At 49.9% G+C, this 21,937-nt stretch overlaps 1 protein-coding gene across 1 annotated transcript in view; it reads right to left on the bottom strand.

Annotated features, from left to right (window-relative positions):
* The window catches only part of med13a (mediator complex subunit 13a), an 86,922-nt gene extending 65,208 nt beyond the window's left edge, over positions 1 to 21,714 (bottom strand). Inside the window, exons 1-2 of the mRNA XM_035434917.1 lie at positions 21,083 to 21,714; positions 14,720 to 14,954 (exon numbers count right to left, since the gene is read on the bottom strand). Coding sequence (XP_035290808.1) covers positions 14,720 to 14,954; positions 21,083 to 21,148 — 301 coding nt within the window. The 5' untranslated portion in view covers positions 21,149 to 21,714. The remainder of the gene's footprint in view (positions 1 to 14,719; positions 14,955 to 21,082) is intronic.
* Positions 21,715 to 21,937: the final 223 nt, after the last annotated feature.

Raw genomic sequence — 21,937 nt, 5'->3', positions numbered from 1 at the left:
GTGGTTCCACACCAAAACCATAAGAGGGGGCGACAATTAGGAACACAAACGCTTGATGCTCACAGGAGAAAAGTGCGAGTCTCCCACAACATGCACGATCTTATCTCGCAAGCTACACCTGCATATTCAACTTTCTTTGGTCTACAAACGATAAACGTGTGCTGCACGACATAGGTTACTGATGATTTGTAGGCCATCATATTCTTACATCAGTGTGACATTTTTGTGAAACACTTTCACAACTATAAGACTACAGCTTGAATAGCCTAGAATTAAGACCAGCGTGTTAACACCAAGCCGATTTAGCATAAAGATAGCAGTCTAGACGATGTTTGTACTGTAATTCAAGGCAATTACTTTAAAGGAAATATATTTACTAATCATATGGAAAACTCTAAAATGTTGAAGTGCTTTTAAAATTAATACTCATTAAAACATTCGCTGCAAAAACAGTAGTACCATTTTATTTTAGGCCAAGAAAATAACAAAACCATGTATAAACTGTTTATAGAGTTTTTCTTGTAAGTAAACATGTCACTAGTTAGCTCACATTAAATTAGCCAGGCTGACAGAAATAGAAAATAAAGTTATTACTTGTCTAAAATGTAAATATACCACATACGAGTGATATGAGCGGGCAAGTATACATAGAAACCTATGTGCTACACACACACACACACACACAGTTATTTTGGTATATTGGTTGAGTCTTGTTTTCATTAGATAAAAAAAAAAAAGAAATCATTTTCCAATTATATATTTTTTTCTAAGCGATTAAGAATTTGCCCTTGAGTACTCATTTAGTTCAGTAAACGGTTCCACCCCTACTCAATACCACAACAGCCTTCAAAATATGCCTACTCAGTTCCTGGAATACAACCTGCCCAGTTTTTTTTTTTTCCCCCCCACAGAGTGGATACACTCATATTACTCAAAATTCTCATCTCTATTTCATGGACAGCAACGGATTGGACAAAACAATTCCTAATCAATATTGAGCGGCTACCTTCAAACTGCCTCGTTGCTCTGTTTTTTTTTCCTGGAATGAGAGTCAACATTCGCGACCAGAGTTCCCAAATTTATTATTCGATGTGCTCGCAACATTCTGAACACACAGCAAATTCTCACAGGGTGAGGTCTGGCACCAATTCCACAGATAGTTGGGCCAAGGAAAGATAGAACTGAACACAGTACACAGACTGGATAGAGGCCCAGAGCCCCTTTTTTTTTGTATTTCAAGCAGGGCTCTACACTAACACTTTTCCAAGGAGCTATGTTTAGGAGCACACTAACGCATCCCAATTAGTAGCTGTTCTCCTGAATTATTTGTCCAGTTAGCACAATGCTCCTAAGTACTGTCACAGCCCTGTCAAGTGTTCATTAGGCCATGTTTACTTACTTTAACAAACAGGAAAACAATTACATTTTGTTTTGTAGTGTGTCATGTCATTTCTAAACAGGAGAGCTGTGCTGGCATGTCTGTTGTGTACAGATATTCACATCGAGCTCACTTCTGATTGGCTGCCAGCTGAACAGCTCCACCACTTGTGTACCAACATGCGAAGTGTTACAGTCGCTACGCGATAAACACAGTCTATAAATGACACGGTATCTGCATCCTCCTGTAGTAAGCAGTACGAGAACTCTTCTGCCATCAAGATTAAAACCCCGTTAAACATCTCAACAGAGTGAAACAGCCTTGATTGAAATAGCACGGCGTTCGTTTTCTTCGGTTCTTTATGCACAACCATTGCTACTGACGTGGACTGCACAGGGTCCGTAAAAAAACCAATACCAGGGTGTCAAACAAACCAGGAACAAAGCATTTCAATTAGCCCGTCAGCCCCCTGAAAACATTCACCCACAAGCCCCGTGCAGAATGCCTTATCAGCAGGCAGCTGCCTACTCGACACCCACACGGCAGAGAGAGAAAAAAAAGGATCTTCAGTTCGTACGAAACAGACAGGAAACTCAAAGCAGATCCGTATCGCGAAGACACGCCCGACACCGAGGGGGGGGATTACGCCAGAGATACCGAAGCCGCCGCCCCCCCCCCCCGAACCCGCCGCACGCTGACGTTCGGCCGGGGCGGACCGGCGGGCCTCAACGCCACGGCGGGGGGATTTTAATTAATTCGTTCGTATTAATTCGTCCGTTCGTTTCGCAAACGCGATTTCGTCGCGACGTCTGAAAATGTACACCTGCGCTCGTCCTCTCTCTCCCCCCCGCGCCGTGCCGCCCGGCGGCGGCCCGTGTTTTTGGTAAAAGCCGTCTCTCGAGCCGTAACTCGGAGGGAACTGAAACCTCTCGGTGGCGGCGCTTCCTCGTTTCGGCGCGGAGCCGCCTCTGCCCACGCATCCTCCTAAAAATTGACGCAAGGACCGTGTTAATGTCAGCAGGGTGGACGGTTCTGGAGCCCGCACTGCACGGTGCGACTGAGAAACGATGGCATGACTGCGCTGTCGGGATAAAAACCGACAACCATTTTAAACTTCAATGTGGGGGGGGAAATACTTTTTATTTTTTTATAAATGGGGTAGAGAATAACGTGTACCATTTCCCAAAAACGACCCCTGCTCCTCTCTTCAAGTGGATATCCTGAACATCCAAACTAATGCTTATGCCTCCCCAAAATGAAAATGAATCGATGAAGAAACTTTTACTATCATCATTATTTTTAAAAGCCACTTCCGATTGGGGAAAAAAATAGCGAGGGTAACAAATAGGTAACAAAGTCAACGGCCATTCCATCACACTGACGTTTCGATTCCAGACCGTGGACTTCGGTGTGGTAGCAGAGGCAACTAACCTGTCATCACCCACAGGTCACTGAAAGGGGCAGTGCACTGAAAAGATTTATGTAATCATTTCAAAACTAAACATAATCTTTTCCTACTTAGAATCAGGTTGGGTAAATATAGCACAATCAACAACAACAAAAATAACTACATGTTTAGCTCACCTAGCAGTTCATTTCACCTGACCCTGCAATGCTTTGGAAGTTGTACTTGTTGTACTGCCAATTTAAGTTCATTCTGAAGCAAATAATAAAATGAATCCACTTCCACAATGAATGTTTACCTACGAGGACGTCTTTTGATTTGACTGCTGAGTCCCACCACTCCACATGCAATTCAGTCTCAGTAGGGGTGCAAGTGGCTCTAGGGAAGGTGTACCAGCTGTCGTGATGGGATTGCATGCAGCAGCCATGTCTAAAATAGCTTGCATTTGGAACAATTTGATTTCATTACTTTTCCATATTACACTATCATGATGGGACTAACTGGTAAAATAAGATGAAACAAAGTCTTACCAAGGGAATTTTGACATATTGGGACTTAAGAGTTTGAATAAATACATGGGAGCACATTGGGTCTTATGCCCAAATATAGGGGGAGTCAGTGGTCAAAAACCTGCACACTCAAGTCTAGTATTTGGTTTGTTTTACAAGTAAACATCAAGCACACTCAAATGAAAGTAGAAAAATTCTGAAATATGTTTAAGAAGCTTCCTTAAGGTATTCAGTGCACACCTCCATTTGTGCAATAGGATGTCCGCACGCGACAGGAGAACAGAGCAGTTGGTTTCTGCCCATCCGTGTGTGTGCGGCTGACGAAAGGACTTTGTAAGTAAATTACAAAAAGAGAGGGCGAAATAACAACGATCAGGAAGGCCGTTGCTGGCGCACAGAGCTTCCAAAGAAACGCGCGGGCCCTTCCGCTCCCAAGCCCTTTTTTATTACAGAGCCAAGAGCAGGCCCGCGGAACCACCTTCCTCACAGACACCGGGGCTGCGAGAGGGCAGCGGAAATATTTACCCAGTCAGCCGAGGACACGCTCGCCAGGCTCTTTCTCTCAATGGGCAGAGAAGGGCTGCGGAAAGCGGGCGAACACGAAGCCCGGGAACGCTCCGGAACGCCGGCCACGTCAGCCAATCGGCGAGCGGCGACACGACTCGGGAGAACAAGCCCCGCAAACGCGTTTTTGTTTTTTACTCTTCGTAACCGACGGTACGTCGCGAGGCGCTCAGAAAGCCTGTTTGAGGAGCGCGGTCTGCGGAGGAACAGCCAGCTGAGAGACGCTGGCGGGGGAGAGCCGCTCGCGATCGCTGCGCTCGGTACGGTCATGAAGCGGGTCCTCCAGGGGCTCCTCTCAGAGAACACGGACACGGGCCATGCGTTTAAACAGCGCGGCCAACGGTATTCCACATTTCGGCAGGGGGTTCTTTTGGAGTTACACACACACACACGCGCACGCGCACACACACACACACGCGCGCGCATGGTTTCCATCAAAACCGTGGAAACGCCAGCAGGTAAAATTAGGCGGTTAAGCAAGCAGCGCCAGAAGGCCCGTCCCAGGTGCGGCGCACGGGTTCGAGACCCCCCCCCGGGGTCCACGTCCAAGAAGTTACAACTCTGACTGGCGCGTTCGAAACAAATCTTTTCGGCACTTGCGTTTGAAGGAGCTGAAGGAGTCTTTTTTTTTTTTTTTTTTTAAGGAGGAGAGCAGCCATCGAGAGTCCTTACGAACAGCCATACGCGGGCATCAAAGATACGTACAGATCTGAAATCCAACTTTACCCCCTCAAGCGAAAAGCATTCCGGCAAGCAAACAGACAACTTGACCTCCCCTCCATCTCTCACTTTTATGGGTTTAAGCCCCACGTGCGCACCTCAAAACCGTTTCACAACGAAGAAAAGGAAACACGGCCGTAAGATTTCAGAGCAAACACGCTTTCAGAAGCACGTTGTTGGCAAAAACAAAACAAAAATGCCACTGGATAGAAAGTAACAACCAGAGCTGTTCCCTGGGCTCAGAAAAACCAGTTGGCTCAAAAACACTGTTTACACAGATTCATCAAATACGGGAGGGGGAAGGGAAAAAAAACACTTCAACCTAAAAACATAACTAATGCAGTGTTCTGAACAGGTACAGACACCTGCAGCAAATCCAGGTAACGTTTTCCAAAATGGTCAAAAGGGTGGAAAGCAAACAGCACTCAACCACCCTAAAAAAAAATTTTTTTTATAAAATTAAAAAAAAATAATAATAGACTTTTTGAAAAAGATTACTGGAATAAGAGTCTGACGCTCTCCAGCGCTTCGTGCTCCGGCAGGACCGCGGCCAGGAGGCGAGCGAAGGGGTCGGCCCCGACACGTGTCCCCCCCCCCCCCACCCCCGGCGGGTCCGCCAGCGCCGACACGCCCGCCAGCCGCGGCGGACGCTAGCCCAAACGGAGAGCTACCGCTTTACGGAGGGGGAGCAGACCTGAGGGGGGCGGGCTTTCGGCCCACACATTAAACATCACAGGAGCTTCACGAGCCGATTGGTCGAAAAGTGGGAGTGTTCTGAACAGCCTCTACGTAGGGCTATTAAAAGGGACCGGTTCTGGGAATGGGGAACTCCAGAAAGTTAACTGTTTTTACTCTGGCCAGACTCCAGGCCCGCCCCCTTTTTTTGGGTTTTATTTAAAACGAGCATCCTCAGGAACGGACAGGAAGCCCCCAAACCTACAACTGCAGAGACCCCCCCCCACAAGCGTTTGGTTTGCATCAAACGGCCAAAACGACCCCGCCTCACTGTCCGCTATGGCTCTGAATGGAAACGTTTAGGCAGACGTATGTGCTACCACACACGCACCTGCTACCATGCCTTACAGGGCATGGTTCTGAAACCGTGCCTTGGCAGCATTTCAAAAAATAATAACAGTAAGATAAAGATCGTGGTGAGGGCCTGGCTGACTGCTTATCAGAGTGAGCCTTCTCACTACAGGCAAAGGAACATCACATTTCACTTTTCTGAAGTTGGTCAAATGTAGCATATATATATATACAAATTTCAAAACATTAATATTCCACCCTGTTCAAGGGAAGGAGCAGATGTGACCACACATCCAGCAAAGATGCAAATGTCCACAGTTTACAGCAGGAAGAATCATTTCCATGAACTTGGGGAGTCCAATAACTGAGACAATGGCGGTGCTTCTCCCATCGGAAGCCCTCCCCACGCACTCCACAGCGCTGTCACCCCCCTGAAGTATGACATCACTCCGCCCCCCATTTCCCCGGCTCGCACGCTCCGCTCCGCGTTGACACAAACGCCATAAAGCAGGATTGTTTTGAACTTAATTACGCTACATCAACTCAATGCGCTTTTATTAGGCCGTAAATGTTGGCCGTTCCCCAATGGCAGCCGGTGATGAACGATACGTTTTATTGCGTATTAATTTTTTCGCAAATTTTATCGCCCGTGAAAATAAATAAATAAATAATTTTAAAAAGCTACAGGCGCTTTTGGCAGGCCGCATATCTCGCGCGGGGCGGTAAATACATCACTCGGTAATTCTTCATTTGCGCCGTTCTTCTGAGGCCGGCTAATTGGCCGCAGAGAAGAGTGATGCCCTGCCCTGGGAAAGGGGGACGGGCAGGGCTGGGACGAACCATCCGGACGAACGGGGGGGGGGATTGGCAGGGCTGGGACGAACCATCCGGACGAATGGGGGGGGGGGGGGGAGCGAACCATACGGACAGACAGACGGAGGGGGTGAAAGGGGACTGGTACAGCTAGAATGAACCATCCAGACAAACGGGGGGTGGAAGGGGATTGGCAGGGCTGGGACGAACCATCTGAACAAACGGGGGGGGGCGAACCATGTGGACAGACAGATGGGGGGGGTGAAAGGGGACTGGTACGGTTGGAATAAACCATCCAGACAGGCGGGGGGGGTGTGAAAGGGGATTGGCAGGGCTGGGATGAACCATCTGGATGAACGGGGGCCGAAAGTGGTCTGGCAGGGCTGGGGTGAGCCAATCCGGGGGGGGGGGTTGGGTCAAAGTGGACTGGCAGGGCTGGGGTGAATCATGCGGACGGACGGGGGGGGTGATTTATGAGTTCAGCTGACTGCAGCGACGCATTTATGCTGAGCTCCTGTGTGGCACGGAGGGAGCGAATGAGCTGACCTTTACAGCCCTCTTAAAGAGGGCGGGGCTCGGCCGAGGGCGACGGCCCCCAAAAAGCAGCTCGCGCCCAGCGCTGGGGACGGGGGGGGGCCTGAAGCTCTCTGACCCCCCCGCCCTACGCTGGCGTTTAGGCTCGCTGGACTGGAGAAGCATGAGGAAGAAAAGGTGGTGATTGAACCTCAGGGCGGGAGGTTGGGGGGTGTGGGGGTGTGGGGGTGTGGGGGTGGCTGGTCCCATCAGCCACAGGTTTCTATCTGCAAGTAATTGCAGCTGCAGTCGGTCATTAAACGCCATGATTAATATCTTGAGATGTGCGGGACTCCTGGGGATTCTTCCAGCCAGGATGCAAGATTGGAGTGCCTCGCCTGTCTTCTCCCTCTCTTTTCTCTCTCCCTCCCTCCCTCTCTCTCTCTCTCCCTCCTCCCCCGCTCCCTTTCACCGTCTCCGTCCGCACTGATAGCATTTTCGGGAGTCTCCATTACTAATTAATGAACGGTTCCTGAGCGCCGGGCAGCGTTCACACATGACCACCCCGCGCGCCACCGCGGCCGGGGGGGGGCTCCGTGGGAGGGGGGGGGGCCTGGGACACGGAGCGCGGGGGCGGGGGGAAGAGGAGTGTGCAAGACAGGAGACCGTCGCCGCAAAATGGATCCACCGCACCTACGCCTCAAAACCAACCTGGCTAAGCGGCCTCAATTCGCCACTCGCTATTCTGTTTATTTTGCAGTTGCCCGTAAAAGATGCTGAATTATAACACTTAGGACCTCTCTCGAACGCTAACGGGGCGTACCGAGGTTCCAGGTACACAAAACGCTTTCTTGTTTTTACGCCCTTCTTCCACCACACCGACCCCACTCACGCAAACTCCTGTCAGACAGCAGCCTTTAAACACGAACGGTCAGGGGGCAGGCAGCGTCCGTCGCCTACCTGGGCCCCGCCTTCCCCCCGACTCAAAACGGCGTACCGCCTGACCGCTGTGCGCACGCGGGGAACGGGGGGCCGTCGATGGGGCAGGGAGCGCGCAAAATTTAAACCAGATGGGGCAAACACACAAATCTGTCCTCATCAAAAGGGTGAGGAGGCCAAACACCCACAGAGGCCTTCAAAACTCATTTGTTAAAAGGAAATTGCTAATCCCCGCGACGTCACCCAAAACTGTTCCTCATTCCTGAAAGACTCGATTTGTAAGGTTGGCCAACACTATTCTAAACTGAACACAATTGCCCATTTTTCTATTTCTGTAGTGAATTTCGAACGAGGCATGTCAACACAGCCCCGCCAACAGCCGGTTTAGTCATCGCCGTGGTTTCACCTATGACCGCGGTCTTCACCGCGGTCGTGACCTGTGACCAAGACGCACATGACCGCCTTAACGCCGCGCAGAACAGCCCTGCCGTCAAGTGACTCTGGGCCGTAGCGCCATGTAACCGTGGGTTACCACAAACACCAAAAACTCGTGCTGTTCAGCAATGGCCAAAAAAACCTATTCAGGGGTTTATTTGTTAAAATGCAGAACTGTGGGGCAGATCAAAGTAGATTGAAAAGTCCTGCGCGGTCGCGTCGGAGCGCACGGACGGCGACGGCAATCACGCAGCGCCAATCTCTCGCGCGCGCCCTCTTCGCTCCCGCCAGAATTCCCGCAGAGCAATTTCACCCCCGTTTTCTCCGATTTTCCCTTCCAGCAGACAGGGCCCCTCCGACACATCGCCCTCTCCACGACGCGGAGAAAAGGGAGCGGACAAAGCGGGAACGCACCGAGGAGAAGTATCCTGGTTTTAAAATCGAAGAGCTCGCCGTCCGAGATGCCATTCGACGACGACGATCCGGGGAGAACGACATCGCGGACGCCAAAACGCCATTCCGAGGCGCTTCTCGGAAGGCGGGGCTGAAGGGCCGCGGGTTCGATTCAGATCAGGCAGATACTTACCGTGGCTTCGCACTAACGCAGCACAGACGGGCATCGTTTGTACAACGAATCTGTTTTTGATTTTTTCCTTCTCTCCAGTATTCAAATCGCTGCAGAAGTTGGCTGAAGCAGGATTGCAAGGCCCAAGGAACGCAACATGGCGGAGTCAGTCAAAAACACACTGCATCACCCTGGCCTACAGGACACGACCAGCCCTACAGCCAAGAAATACCCACTGTGTGAAGAGTTTCATATGTGCACCACTATACCTGCCGCGTCACATAAATGCTTACATTTACACTCATATATTTCTAACCCAACAGAAATGGCCCATGCAATGCCATATCTAATGTTAATGTCAGCAAATGTTTTTTCTAAAAGAAAATCGGAGGTTCCATTTAAAAAAAAAAAAACATGTCTAAGCAAGTTTTGCAAACAAGAAGCTTAATATTTTTTCAGTTTCTTTTCCAGCGCTTCGATGCTATCTTAAGTGCCATGTTTGGCTAAGCGTGTAGATTTCTGGAAGGCTAATGATGGTTTGCAGCAAGACTCCTGTCTGCGGGGGCCATGCAAACGGTACTTGTGGCCCTCATGCAGGAAAGACGCCAGGTCACCGGGGATTTACCGTGGAAGCGTTCAGCATCGTCCAAACACAGTTACACCTCACACCGCGCACGGCGTGCCACAACCTGACTGCGGTTTGAAAAACACAGTCCTCACAGCGAGAAGAGCGGGCCAGTCCACAGCGGGGGTGACTCAGAGCATGTACACAAGGGTGTCATTTATGGGGGGGGGGGGGGGGGGGGGGGGGGAGTAGGACAGTTACCCCCCCCAAAAAAAATATTACAAAACAGGCCAAATAACCCCTCGATAACATAGCATGACGGTGAGAAAAATAATTTCCTACAGTGAAGATGGGGATTTCATGTTGTGATTGGGATATATTGATCAGCAGTCTGAAGTGATTAAATGATCATTTAACAGCCGTTTTGAAAAATTTCTTTCAAGGGGCGGAGGTTGCCCCCAGACTTCCAGAGAGGGTTGCACTTCTCGGGGTCTATGCCTTTCAACTCCACCTATATTCAAACTGAAGTTACACCCTTGCATATATAACTGCCCCCCCCCCCTTCCATGGGTGCCTCTTACTTTTTACTCCTGTCTGAATAAAGCAAAAAAATAGGAAATGAGGGCACTCTCCTTTTAAATAAATAGATAAATAAATAAAAGTAAAAAACACATCTATGGCAACATGTTTTTCAGTTGTTGACGGTGGGCTGAGCTGAAACACAGCTGCTTGTTTTGAAAGTGCACGGACCGCGACCTCTCTCACCCGCGGTCAGGCCACACACACACACACACACACACACACACACACACACACACACACACACACACACACACACACACACACACACACACACACAGCCCCTCCCACATTCCCGCCAACGATAGAACGAGCGGGACGCACGGCGAAAAGCAGGTTTCAGCCACCTGCCGAGAGTCAGTGAACGCCATCGCGTCACATAGCGTCCTCAACCGAGCGGGCAGGACAGCAGAGTTGCTCTCTCTCTCTCTGTCTCTCTCCCTCTCTCTTTCAGCCTCCCTCCCTCTCTCAGTCAGTCTTTCGCTCTCTCTCTCGGTCTCAGTCTCTCTCTCTCTCTCTCTCGAGCTCCCTCCTCTCTCTCAGTCGGTCTTTCGCTCTCTCTCTCGGTCTCAGTCTCTCTCTCTCGACCTCCCTCCCTCTCTTTCAGTCTCTCTCTCTCTCTCTCTCGGCACGCTTCACGCGGGCCTGTTGTGCTCCCCGGCTCGATCGCCCCCCGGGCGTTCTCTGCGACGGCTCGCCGATAAGACGCTCCGATCCGCTGTCCCGCTAACACAAGGGCCCTTTCTTCCTCGCCGCGGAGCGCCTTCAGCGGCGGGTCTGACTCGTGAAACTGAATTACCGCGCTAGCGACACAAAGAGCCGCGCGTCGGGCCGCCGTCCCCGCGGTCTGGGCGCGCTCAGACGGGCCGCAACACCCAAGTACAAAATTTAAGAGTTCTCAGGTCTCGGTCGAGTACATTGCACGGGGGGGGGGGGTTGGTTGATCTACTGGCTCTCTTTTTTTCTACAAATTCAAACAGGACGACTCGTATGCAACAGTACACCAATTTTCCAATGTGACAGTCGAGACTGAAAATGACAAAAAAAATCATTTAAAAAAATGAATGAATGAATGAATGCTGCTTGTTGCTCAAGATCCGTGCAGGACTCACACATGAGCCGAGTTCATGTTGCGCACACGATGCTAACAGGTAGCCTAGCGAAGGCCCAGGGGAGAGGAGGCTGGCAGCAGCTTCGACAGCTCAAACATCACTGGGGGTTGGCGGGCGGGGGCAGGGGTGGGAGAGGGGGTGGGGGGGGGGGGGGGTTGGCAGTTGGGGAGGGGAAGGGGGGGGGGTGGGAGAAATGAGGCAGAAATGAACCGCGGAGCAATTACCCTCCCAGACAGACTCCCATCCCTAATTTCCATGCGGAGATCAGACGGTCTTTGAGCGAAAACGCGCTCGTTTATCTGGGCTCTCTGGACGCCCCTGGATAGCGAGCGCAGCCCAAGCCTCGCGAGAGATTTGCATGAGAATGAAGCGCCCGCGGTCGGCCGAGGGGGCAGCGTTTAATTTAGCGACCGCGCTCGCCCCGCCCGGAACCGCTTCTGAGCGCGGCGGCCGGGGGAAGATCCGCCTCTCTCAAGTGTTTCGGTTAAGAACGGGGGCAAGTCCCCGACGTACGAAAACAGACCAATCCCCCCTCCCCGACCCCGCAACGCCTCCCCAAAACCACACTCACACTACCCCAAAACCTCATCACCCAGCCCCAAGTCGCCCCCCCCCCCCACCCCACCCCCCACTCTGGGCCTCCCCTGAATGGTGATTAAGAGCCAGGCATTAAAAGATCCCTCCAGTCCCCCCCCCCCCCGACCCCCCCCCCCCCCCCCCCCCTTCCCCCTCCAGAGAGAGAGAGGGGATTAGCAGAGCGCCGGTTCGCCGAAATGGCACTCACTCAAATTTAAAGACTTTCACGCCGGCCGCTAATCTGATGAGGGAGCCAACAAGTGCACAATGGAGGGGAGAGCAGGGCCCTGCAGCCAGCCCAGGCCGGCCCCTTCACCCCACCGCGCGCGCTACGCAGGTCCTGCTTCAGACACCAGACGCAAAACAAAGAGCCCCGGACCAGAAAACATAAACATGCGTCTGGCTTCCTGCACAATACGGCCGGGCCCCGACTGTAAACACTGGATACTAGTCTTTTATCCAATTAAAATGCCCCATTGGGGGGCAGAGTGGTGCATTTTGGGGGGGGGGGGGGGGGGGCAGAGCAATGCATTTTGGGGGGAGGGGTAGAGCGGCGTATGTTGGGGGCGGAGCGGCATATTTTGGAGGGTAGAGCGGCACTACGAGCGTCAGCTGGCTCCCGGCGGGGATCCCTCTCTCTCTCCTCTCCCTCGCTCCGCAGCGCTCGTCCGGGACGAGTGACGGACAGCCAATCAGACGAGCCGCGGCTGCCCCAGATTTCATCACTCCGCAGCGCTACGCTCCAGGGACCGCGGTCTCCCGCAGCGGCTCCGCCCCCCTCTTTCGGCACAGTCCCGCCCGGGGAAATCTGCTCCACAGGGAGGGCCGCGAGCACGGTCAGCAGCGGGGGCGCGGCAGCAGCGGCTACACCCGCCCAGGTGTGACCGCTTCAGACCTCGCTCAGCCATCCGGCGGCTCCAACTGCCGCCCCACCAGTCGGTGCTGGCGTCCCCTGTGCTCAAGGGACGGGTGTCCCGCCGACGGTAGCACGCACGGCGGCCCGCTTTGGCACAACGGGGTGCCCGGCTCCGGACGCAGGGGAGCACCAGGGGCGCTTTCCGAAAAAACCGAGCTCGGCGGCTACGCCAGCACGCGCGCGCGGCCCGGGCTAAGCTCCGCCCACTGTCGCCCCGCGGCGGGAAGCTGAGGAGCAAACTCCGCTTTTCGGCAGGGGAAGCCCTCCGCCACCCAGTCCGTCGGCCAATTAAAAACAAGCACTCCCCTTTCAGGACAAGCAGGAAGGGCAGACCGGCCCACACCGTAAAGGAGCGAGGATGAGCTCTGTGAACACAGAACACACAGGCTGCCCGCGCTGACTGTCAGATCGCTGAGCGTATCCACACTTAGTCCGCGGGATTATTTGATTAAAGCTCTTTTATCCACACGAGAAAAAGCAAAGTGATTCCACTCCAGAAGACGTACCTATCATTACAAATGAGGATATCCAAATTGACTCCAATTGAAAACGAATGAAGAAGAAAAAAAAAAAAAAAAGAGAGAAACGCTTCCTGGCTGTGCCTGAGGGAGCCGCGGAATCTTCCGGATCCACCAGACGGCGGAGCCTGGTGTCCCCTGCCTATTTTACACCGTGTGCTTCGAACACCTTCCCCAACTCTACGGTGAAGGAAAACCGAACCAAAAGAACAGCTCTGCTCGACAGAAATGCCCTGGCTCAACGCTGGGGACAGCATGTGACCTGGCCCCGAAACAAGAGCACCAAGGAGGGGCGCCCACACCCCCGTGAAAAGTGGAGGTTCTGGCCCCGCTCCCCGGCCCGCCTCCACCCCATTTCATACCCCGGCGGTACCGCTGTGGGTCGTTAGTTACCCCGTAGCGACGGGGGCAAATCGGCGGCCCTCCTCTGCCCGAGCCTCCATTTCCCGGCGGCTCGCGGCGCGATGGCGGATAATGAAGGAGGGCCTCGGACCGCGTGACGGGGCCGGGGAGCGCGCTCAGTAGAGGGCACGAATACAGACGGGGGGGGGGTCCGCTCCTGAACGACAGGGGTCCCAAATTTATACGCTCGCCAACTTCCCGCCTCGCCGATCCCGTGTCCCTTTCTCACCCACCACCCCCCCACCATCCCCCACCCCCGCGGTGGCTAGCGTACGAGGGGGAAAAAAAGAGCACGATTTCTCCAGCACTGTTTCTCACCCACCTCCAACCCCCCCTGCCCCCAGCCCCCCTTAGCTTCCACCACCCTGGCCCCCGTGCCCCTCAGCTCCCCCCCCCCCCCCCCAAACCCCCGCCCCTCTCTTTTGAACCCACGAGCGGCGGTATGGCGTGGCGGTCTCTGGGTAGGCGCGTTTTTTTTTTCGCGCAGGTGGGCGCTAGTCGCAGCGAGGCGGCGATAAGGATCGCGCGGCACAAATAGGAAATTTAAATATAGAACGCTTCGTCTCCGTCGTCGGAGCTCGCTCCAGGGGGCCACGGCGCACCTGCAGACACCTGCCGGGTGGGTCTAAGGGGGGAGGGCGGGGCCATTCGAGTTCCACCTCCAGAGAGATCCCGCCTGATGGCGTTAGCGTTCGACACGACGCTCCCGCAGACCGCACCGCCAAAGAGCCGCGCGCATAGCGGCGATCGCACCTGGAGCTTCTGAGAACAAACAGCATCCAGAGCAATTAGGATCCGTATCGAACGCCGCCTGAAACGGAGAAGGAACCCTTTCCGACGTGCTTTTACAGGCCCGAACAAAGCGAACATCCCTCCGATCCTTCCCCCCTGTCCCGACAGATAACGCACGATATAAATAGGCCGCCACAGGAACTTTCACGACACCACCGAGCTTCAAACTGAGCTTCGAAAAAATCTTCACTCTTACACTTACAGTACGTGAAGATGCTAATAACCAAATTTCAAGCAAAAGGACAAGACTAACTACCACAAGAAAGGAAGAGTGCATAAAGGCTAGGAAGAGAACTGCCAGAAAAAGAAAAATGAGAGTAGCCGAGCGCCCCACGCAGGGACCTTTCTGGTCCTTTCCCTCCGCCCCCCCCCCCCCGCCCCCCTGCGCTTACCTGTCAGCTCGTGGTGGATGAGCTCAGAGAAGTTGGGGTCGTCGCCCCACCAGAAGAGCCAGAGCTCGCGGCGGCCCGGCGTCTGGTGCCGCCGCCACACGCTCAGCACGTCCGACTTCAGGCAGCGGCTGAAGCTGCACAGGATGGGGTCCTCCTCCGTCACCGGGAACAGGATGGGGGCCGAGGTGGGGCCCTGCCACACGTAGCGCTTCCATTTTATCCCCGTCAGGTCAGCCTAAAGGGGAGGGGGGGGGGGGGGGGCGGGAGGCAGAGAGAGAGAGAGAGAGAGTCAGCTCTGCTTCAGGAGCAACTCAGCACCTGCAAATAAACACTTCTGTTAAGCTGTGTTTAAAGAGCGGCCATTAATCCTCTTTAATGGAACGCCTTGTGAGGAACTCGTATGACGATCTGGGGGGGGGGGGGCAGGATGACAGTTACCGAGGCATCTTTTTTTTGTTCGAAGCCGAGGCACCAGAGCTCAACTTTCGGTCTCGCACAAACGGGCTACCTCGCAAAATTTACAGCGAACAGGGGTCTGGCTACCTTAATCCTTTTTAATGACAAACAAACCCATCAGGAGCTCGGGGTTTATGCGAAACGCAGGCTGGCCTTAACGGAGGGAAACGTAACGATGGCGTCCGCGATTCACGACCGGCGTCTCCGAAGCGCCACAGCGGGAAAGCTGCGCTAGGACGCTAACGTAGCCGACGACAAGCTCTCTCCAACCGGCGTTTCACGAGCACTAAACCTGGAAGGCTGCTTGGAAGCCGAACCCCCTAATCACAACACAGGACAAACACATCAGCACAGTTTAAACTGCTAAAGGAACAGCAGGGTAAGACCAGTAGGGCGTGCTCCATTTCAGTGGAATTCTACTTTTCTTTTTTCTTCTTCCCCTTTCTGTTGACATTGTTCCAGTGAGGGACCACTCTGGAATTCCATTCTGGTACAACAAGATAATTGTTCCAGGCCAGATACCTCTCCTCTGTGGGCAGGCAAATCCATTCAAATCCGGCTGAAGAACTAAACCAAGCCGAGTGGTACAAGAGTGAGGCAGAACAACCCCAGGCCTCCTGCACCGCTCACCTCAGAAGAACTACAGATTAGCCGAGAGATACGACGCGAGAGGATTCCTGGACTGCAAAAAAAAATACGCGCACCAAAGTGTCAGTCCCAAATAGAAACGCCAAGTCAAAACAAGCCATCTTCTCCACTCTAGAGTACCATTTCAGGCTGTGCTGCTCAAATCAAACAAAAGCTATTTACAGTGGCAGTGATTGCAATATTAAACTTGAGGTCTAAACGATTACTTCGTCACAAGCTCGAGAAAACCTAAAATGTAACACCTGCACCGTGTCCAAGGTATTAAGCTGCATTTTACAAAGTGTGTGTACATGCTTGCAGACACACGTGCGCATCACAATCCTGATAAACTCGACAGCCGACTTGCCACTCGTCACACGCACAGGCTCCAGGTAAACAACAACACAACGCATACATTAAGAAAACGTTCCGAGTCTTTTAGATATGAGTGTTCAGAGCACAGAGCAAAGGATATCCCACATCTTGCAGAATGACGGTAGACAAAAAAAAAAGCATTACTTCATAATAAAAATTTATATATATATTTTTAGCATATTCCTTTTCAGTGGATTCTCACGTCTGAGCAGGCTTCCCTCCGCAAAGATAACATTCCTATGCATACGGCCTTGCACAGTCCGCTTGTGGGTTTGTCATATTGCATATTGTTTTTAATAGCAAAATAATTTGAAGTTCTACATCCTAAGTGGATAAGTGAGCTCTCTATTTGTATAGAAAATTTAATTACTGGTAATTTTGAGAAACTGCTGGTTTTTCTTTAACTCTTTCTTGTCAAAGTCTTTGTCCAGTTTATTTATTTATTTATTTTATCTACTGCAAGAACAGATCTTTGCATCTCACACAGGTTTACTATACATCTTTCCAAAACTATCAAGATGTCATCATACCATGATAAGATTAAGACTTCCCAAAACAAAACCGTTACGGGCACATGACAGTGTAAAAACTAGAGCATGACTTTCAGAACTCACTGGAATCAGAGGGGGAAACATGTCTCACTATTTGTATACAAAATTAAATCACTGGTCATTTTTTGGAACTGCTTATTTTTCTTTACCTCTTTAAGTCAGGTTTTTTTTTAATCTACTGCAAGGACATATGCATATAACAGGCTTACAATAGCCTACATCTTTCCAAAACTACTAAAATGTCATCATACCCTGACAATATTAAGACTTCCAAAATCAAAACAGCAAGTAACTGTTAGGAGCGCATGACCGTGTAAAAAACCAGAGCATGACTTTCAGAACTCAGCGGAATCTCAGAGGGAAACAATGCATGACAGCACACTGAAAGCCATTCAGGCCGCGACTTGCCAGTCGCTGAAAGAAACGCTCAATGGCCACTCGGGTTAAAAAGCGGCAGCGGGTTTTTAACTTTGCGCCCGCTGCTTTTCACGAGCGCGCGGTACAGAGGGACTATCAGGACAAGAGACTCGACATCATTAAATCCAAACATTTCCCTCACAGAGCGCCTTTATCGCCCGCCCAGGAGAACGCGGGCAGATTTTCTCTGACTCCGCACCAGAACAAAAGGTCTCGCCGCGGACTCATTAAAGCCAGTCCGAAATGTCGGGTTTCGGGGCCTCGCGTCCTTACTGCCGGCCCTCGAACGCGTAATGTCTTTATTCGTGGCAGGGCACACGGTGTCACCTGCCATTAGCCAGAAACATCTGTGGGGGTGCCAAAGAAGCGTCTGAACCGAGACACCGGATAACCCGCAATTACAGCACCGGGCCGCCGAGTGTCATTGGCCCTTTATCAAACGATCGGCGCGACGTCACGAAGAACGTTTGGACTCCTTTCAATGCACAGCGACACTCTACATTTGAGAAGCATAAAGTCATTTAAATTCCACAAAAAAAAATACATACAAATTTACCTCAAGAAATATTTAAAAAATCCAGAATCCCCACCTAATTGAAAAATGCCTTTATACTGTCAGCCAGGGGTGACACAGGAAAAGGACAAAAACAAAAGCACACAACTGTCCATCAATGACCAAGTGAAAAAGCTTTCAGCTTTTATTTTCCCCTCCTCTCCTTTTTAAACATGAAATCACCGTCCTCGAAAGGCAGAGGGAGATTGTTTTCTCTGCACGGTTTATGAATTTCACGCTCGTTTCAAAAAGCTGTCACTTCAAAATAAATCTTGGCACGTCTTCACGGCGAGGTTAGAAAACCTGCAAATCTCCTTTCCTACCGACACAAAGCCGAAGCAGGAAGCGGAGGAAAAAAAACATAAACAGTAACAATTGCGATATTAAGCAAAGTCTCAAATCCTGGGGTGTGAACTGGAGTAACTACCGGGCACCCACCATAAATCAGAGCTTCTTGTAGAGTCTGGAGGGCAAATACATCCTGCTTTCACACGCAGCTCGCCTAATCTGGAGGCCGTCGCATTTCACAGGCCTCTCCTCAGCTGTTCGCATGCACTCGCATCGCTGCTCTCTCGTCCCGTTAAAACATCGAAAACCAACAGCTGCCATTTTCAGAGATTTTGAAACAGCAGGTGAAGTTCTCAAATCATCTAGGCCACGCCACCCCCCCCCCCCCCCCCCCCCCCCCCCCCCCCCCCCCCCCCCCCCCCCCCCCCCCCCCCCCCCCCCAACACACACACACAGAAAATGCTGCCAGAAGCAGACGAGACCACGGGTTAGAAACAAGAAACAGTTTTTTTGCCGTTTGAATTTGCTTAAAAGAGAATGTCATTGGCCCAAATTAACACACTGTTGTGCAACACAAAAACCATGCTTGTTTCCACATCTGTCCAGAGCTGGTAAACCACAGCCAAACCAGAACAGCAGCAGTACGCTGAAGTTTGTAGTAGTTTCCTACACACAGAACACAAGTTGCTGAGCTGGTAGTTATTAATGATTTGTGGAAACCAGGTGGTGTGACAGGCAAATCTGCTAAATTTCCCCACTATTTGTCCATTCAAAGAGAAGAAACTAACCTAGTTTTAAAACGGCACGAATAAAAAAATATTACAGGTCTGGGGATTATAGTTATATACACAATATAATGGATATCAATATGTCAATGTTTTAAACATTGCCGGGAAATTAGTCTGAAAATAAGCAAAAACAAACATTAGCTAAAAACACCGCCAAAACATTCCAGGGCTCCGCTGTCGCATAAACTGGAGTTAAATTCACCCCAGGGTTGCCGACTTTTTAGTCAAACCAACATTTGTTGTCAACGCGGTGCACAACATTATTTATTTCCTGACATGGCCTCATACTTGCCCCTAACACAAACCCAGCTCAGGTTTCTGAAAGCGTACCCATTTCAGGACTATTTTGTAATACTGCGATGAAACTAAACACCGGTGTATAATCACTCATAATCTCACGGTCCTAACAAGACTCGTGCACTTGGCATCCAGCTAGAAGGCAACGTCAGGGAAAGCCTACGCTAGTATCAAAATGTCGTCCCTGCTAAGAACCAATAACGCTAGCTTAATATGAGAAGTTGCGTTCCTGTCGTTTCATGTGAAACCAAGAACTACGGGCATTAAAAACCATTTGTATTAAGGCAATACTGAACCACATGTTCAGCCTTCCTATTCTTTCAACAGCGAGTAAACGTTGTTTTCATCATTCTCCAAATACAAAAGGCCCTCACTGCAGCGTTCCATGTTTTAAACGAAAAAGCCATCTATAATTGCAACTCGATCGATATCAAAAGTTGTTCTCAAAAACTGCCTGGGTAATGATGCACGCGTTGTCACCCACAATTAGTCCGCGTTAGTTTTGTTTGGTAGCGGTTGCATTTGTTTGAGTAAGGAAACTATGTCATTAAATATTGAGATTACTTCGGTCATTCCCATGCATAGGCTTGGCCTAACAAACATGCATAAAACGCAAAAATATACAAAGGGAAATCTAAGCCAAAACCAGTCCATGACTTTACACCGCGAGAGCAGTGCATTAAAAATGAATCCAAAAACAGTTCACTGCAATACACTAGAGGAAACTTCCTACTTAGCCTGCTAGCAACATCAATTTTCATGCAGCACACCCGACTAACAACAGCCAAGTTAATTATATCTCCTTTCAAACCAGCTAAGATTGGATGACCCCTAAATCAGACAACCACCACATTTTTGTTGTAAATACATTTTTTTAATGTATACGAGTCTACAAAAGAGAAATTAAATATTAGCCAGCTAGCTATCCAAAAGTAGACTACACTGGACAGTTTGGAAGTTCGACGGGTTTGTAAATTAATGGCAAAAAATAAGTTATGAATAATGATGGCGAATGTCAAGAATGGCAACTATCGACACATTTCCCTGTAGTGAACATTTCCAGTGTCTAAAACAATCATACTGGGGAAAATAACTTTAAGTGCAGAACTATGTGTTGTAAACAACATGAAACGCCAAACTAGATAGTCATCAAGCCATATCTCTCGCCAGCTCTAATAACTTAGCAAGGCAGCTAAATCAGTCGACAGCCAGCGAGGGATATAACAGAAATGAAACCAAAACAACTTCGCTTACTAATACAGTAATAATTGCACCCTGTAAGTCCTACTTCATATAATTTATCCAAAGCAATCATCACGACGCTGACTAATTTTCGTTATTTTGAAACATGCAGGTTTCTTAACAGACAAGCAAGACATTTCAAATTGTAGTTAGCCCACGTTAGCAAGCTAGCCAAATAACAACATAAGCATTTATCTGATTGTTAACTTTAGTTAACGAATGATTAATCTTACGTTAACAGTAAACGCTAGCTGGCTAGCTAACAAACTAACATAGCGTACAGCTAGCCAGCCAGCTAACAGTTGCATAAGCGAAATAACGTTAGCTTCTAAGCTATGTTATAGAACATTTCAAATGCGCTGACTAAACAGTGTGAACAAGCAGCATGCATGTTAATTTCAGTAGCGTCAGATGAAAAATAAACTTCAGCTTGCTAGCTAGCTTGCTACATTCTGAATTTGCACGTTTGTCCAAAGCCGACACTTGTATTAAATGTTGATACACACGCAGTTTAACTTGTCAAATAATACCAAACAAAAACACTAGCCAGTGTTATAGAAAAACACATGCACTGTTATTATGCAATATCCTTAATTTTTAATCATGCACAACTTCGCAGTATGCAAATAAATGATGGATTGACGAGTGATGTTTGAATTGCAGTGCTCGACAGGCCTACAAGCCTGCTCTGCCCTGTTGTAGCTAACGTTAGCTCTTTTCAGCTAGCTAGTTAAAAATGGCTGCTTTCCTTTAGTTTTAAATCTCTTACCAGACAGAATAGATTGGAATGGCAATCCTCCAGGCTGGCCCCGTTCGGTACAAAACAAGAACTCATCCTTTCACTGCGAGATCGAACACTCCATCATTTCAGTTCCCAAGAAAGAAAGAACGATTTTCAAAAATATTTTCTAAGATGTATATAGCCTGCTAGCGAAGCTACAACGAGAATATTTTTTAAACAATCGGTTGGGGAATGTAATTCAACAACCCCTTCGATTCTTCTTGTCCGCCACAAATATCAGTTTCCAGAATAAAAGCATCCAATCCACCGCGTCGACTATGCTAAAATACTTCTATAAGTTAAGTTAATTTTTAAAAGACGCGAAAATGATCTTAAAACAAAAAGAAAGGGAGAGCAAAGAAGCAACTCTCCCCCTCCCCCTTTGCTTAAAACGGTCTTTGCTTAAAATCGTCCCCCTATTGCTCCATCAGCACCAAATTCGATTTAAAAATGAAAAACATCTTGTAAAAAACCGATCGAAAGCTGATGTTGGACTATATTTTTTCGGTCATTTTAACCATTATTTCGGTCTCTGTTCCTCCTGGTTTCCATTTGAATTCATGGATTCCTTTCTTTAATGGCGGCCACAGGGACAACTCTGCCTCCCGGAGCCTATTGGCTCGTTCGTGGTCATGAGGGGTGTAATAATACTGTAACTGATGGGTATTGCCGCTAGGCGAGAGCAAGTGGCGCTACTGAGCAACCAGATTTTGTTACTAATGATCAAACCTTTAAACCTGCCGACTTTCACAGTGCACCATCTAGCGCATTTAAAAAGAAATGCGCGCAAATATATTTATGTAAGTAAAGAATTAATCTCCTTGCAGCAACAGTAAGAATTAA

Source organism: Anguilla anguilla, chromosome 9, assembly GCF_013347855.1.
Source record: "Anguilla anguilla isolate fAngAng1 chromosome 9, fAngAng1.pri, whole genome shotgun sequence".
Taxonomy (NCBI): domain Eukaryota; kingdom Metazoa; phylum Chordata; class Actinopteri; order Anguilliformes; family Anguillidae; genus Anguilla; species Anguilla anguilla.
This window is presented reverse-complemented; position numbering and strand designations above follow the sequence as displayed.